General features: G+C 48.2%; 1 protein-coding gene across 1 annotated transcript; it reads right to left on the minus strand.

Annotated features, from left to right (window-relative positions):
• Positions 1–995: 995 nt before the first annotated feature.
• On the minus strand, positions 996–1,792 carry LOC135366133 (histone H1-delta-like). Its single transcript, XM_064598786.1, has one exon. It carries the CDS (start codon positions 1,735–1,737, stop codon positions 1,141–1,143), a length of 597 nt encoding a protein of 198 aa, XP_064454856.1. The 5' UTR covers positions 1,738–1,792; the 3' UTR covers positions 996–1,140.
• Between the last annotated feature and the right edge of the window lie 913 nt (positions 1,793–2,705).

Here is a 2,705-nt window from a genome sequence, read left to right on the forward strand (position 1 = left end):
AACAATTCCACGCGTACCTAAAGTGTATGATTTTGCAGGAGGACATTTTTTTCGGTTCCCATACCAGATAGTCAAAACAGAATGAGTACCAAACAAAAAAAAAAAGTACCCGAGTGCAGGTCCCGACAAAAGTTTACGGAACACGTGAGTGACGTACCGAATTTTCCGCACGATAACGTGCTGGCGTTATGCTATGCATTGGAATTTTGAGTTCGGGCCAAATTATTTGGCTAAAAGGGGGTCAAAGGGCGTAATAGGGGACAAGAAACTGCCCACATTCAGGCCGGTTTGGACGTTCCACTCTCCGATGACTGATGTCAGGACTGACGTTTCGCTAGCGGTTTGTCAGAACAGGGGAAGTTGTGGCACACATCGTGTCCCTTGTTCCCACCTTTGTGTTCGTTGGTGAATGGAAGATGGTTGAAGTCTCACTGAGAAACCTGTGGAAGAAGGGAGCAGAGCGATCCGAAAATAATAAGGAAGGAAGGAGATTCCGTTCCCGTTGTGCCAGTTTAATAAGTCTCTTCCTGTAAACTTACTTTGCTTTGTTGTCCACCTCTCTTTTTTTTACTCAAAGCCGCTGGCTGTTATATGCGGGAGTGTTCAGTGGGGTGCACGGATGGAGGCGTCGGAGAGCGTTCCTTTTTACTGAACGGGATATCTCCTTTTGCGGAGGTGTGGTGCTCCCACCTACAAAATGATCTTGTCGGCTATTCCCTTTCAAGGCTGGTCAAAGCAAAAGTTAATTTTTGCCCCCGACCTTCCTCCAGAAAAATGAATGAAGAGAGTACCCTAGGAGTAACTTGGGAAATCATGTCTGCCCGCAGTCTCTCATTGCCAGGAACACACCAACGGGTGAGGCCCCAAGCTACTATCCCGTGTCGTTACTTGACATTTTCTGCACCCTTTGAGCCCCTAAATTCAACGGAATGAATGCGTCCTCTGTAGCTGCTTGCTTCGCAGCGGCATCAAATGTAAAGACCAGAAGCATGAAGCATACTTCCACGAGTTTATTGGAAGCGCTGTTCCTATTCTATATGTACAGGGATGATGATGATAGCTATGTACAAGGAGGCCAGCCTCTTGGGTAGATAAGTTACACAATGGATCTATGTACAGTTCATGACTCACATCGAAGTTTTACTTCTTTGCGGCTGCTTTCTTGGCGGGAGCCTTCTTCGCCTTGGGCTTCTTGGGCGATTTTGCCTTCTTGGGAGTCTTTGGCTTGGCGGCAGCTTTGGGCTTGGCCGCTGCTTTCGTTGCCTTCGGCTTGCTGGCGGCTTTCTTGGGTGAAGCAGCCTTCTTTTCCTTCTTGGGGGCAGGCTTCTTCTTGGGAGACGCTGCCTTCTTTGGCTTCGCGGCTTTCTTGGCGGCGGGTGCCTTCTTCGGCTTCTTTTCAGCTGATCCACTTGCCTTGTCAGCAAGGCGGAAAGATCCGGAAGCTCCCGTACCCTTGGCGTGTTTCAGCAGACCAGACTCCACAGCGCGCTTGAGAGCCAGCTTGAGGTGAGTGTTGACCACTTTGGAGTCCTTGCCGACGTCGAAGTTGGCCATGATGTACTTGTGGATGGCTTGCCGGGAAGATCCTCCCCGTTCCTTGAGTGCAGCGACGGCTTTCTTCACCATGTCCGTGTATTTGGGGTGGTTTGCGGGCTTCTTGTCCTTCTTGGCACCAGCAGACTTGCGGCCCTTGGCCTTCGGGGTAGCTGGGGCCTTGGCGACTTCAGTCTCGGACATGATGACGGCGAGAAGACTCCGGAACAGCGACGAAACGACGAGTATGAGAGCTCAGGATGAACTGCATGAGAGAGAGCGGCGGAGCGACGCTTATATACCCCCCTAGCGGACCGCCGAGGAGACCACAACAAACGTCCGCTCCGATCTGCCGCGGGAAACTCTGCGAGTGTTTCAGATCGTGCTTGTCTCGCGAAGAAACTCGATCGCTGTGAAGTAACGCCTCGGTGTTTTGATATGGAAATTGTATTGAATTTTAGATGGAAGACTTTTGCGTAAACTCAGAATCTTTCAATGCCCTGAACGCATAGAAAGTTTGCCAAACTTTAGTTTTTCCGTACGGCTTATGCGTGGAGATTTTCGCGAGGTCGCATTTACAGAGATATAACTCGATTGCATGAACGTCTAACCGAATGTGTTTATTATTTTCATAAACTATAATGATTCCTCTAACATCTTAATGCAAAGATCAGGTTTCTTCCGCATTTCGTTCGAGGTATAAGCACTTTGAACTCAAGTAGGGAAGCACAAACTTGGAGAGCGCCGCCATGTTTGCGTCGCAGGCTACTCGTCGGTACAGAGTTTCTTTTTTTACAATTTCAGTAAAATACTTCGTTTTTATGAACTTGTAACGATGTATTAATAATCTGCAATAGAGTTCGCCGACATGGGTTAAGTTGTGAGCGTCTTTGTTCGCTCCCTGTTTAAGAATTATCGTACATCGGTGTAGCCCGCCGACCTCGCTTGTATGGGCATTCAAGCGGTGCCGTGTTATTTCAAGTGTGTTTCAATGAATCCAAATGTAAAATGTTAGTCGTAGTATACAAAAGATTTTATATGTGTATACGCGTAAAAGGAGGTACACTTCACACTGGCGTAACCGAGGAATGGTTGAATATGCGTGAGCTGCGCTTGAATTTGCCGCATTTGTACCCTGTACCACGGTCTCTTCCTGTACTCTATTTGTTACT

This window comes from Ornithodoros turicata, chromosome 8 (genome assembly GCF_037126465.1).
Source record: "Ornithodoros turicata isolate Travis chromosome 8, ASM3712646v1, whole genome shotgun sequence".
NCBI lineage: Eukaryota > Metazoa > Arthropoda > Arachnida > Ixodida > Argasidae > Ornithodoros > Ornithodoros turicata.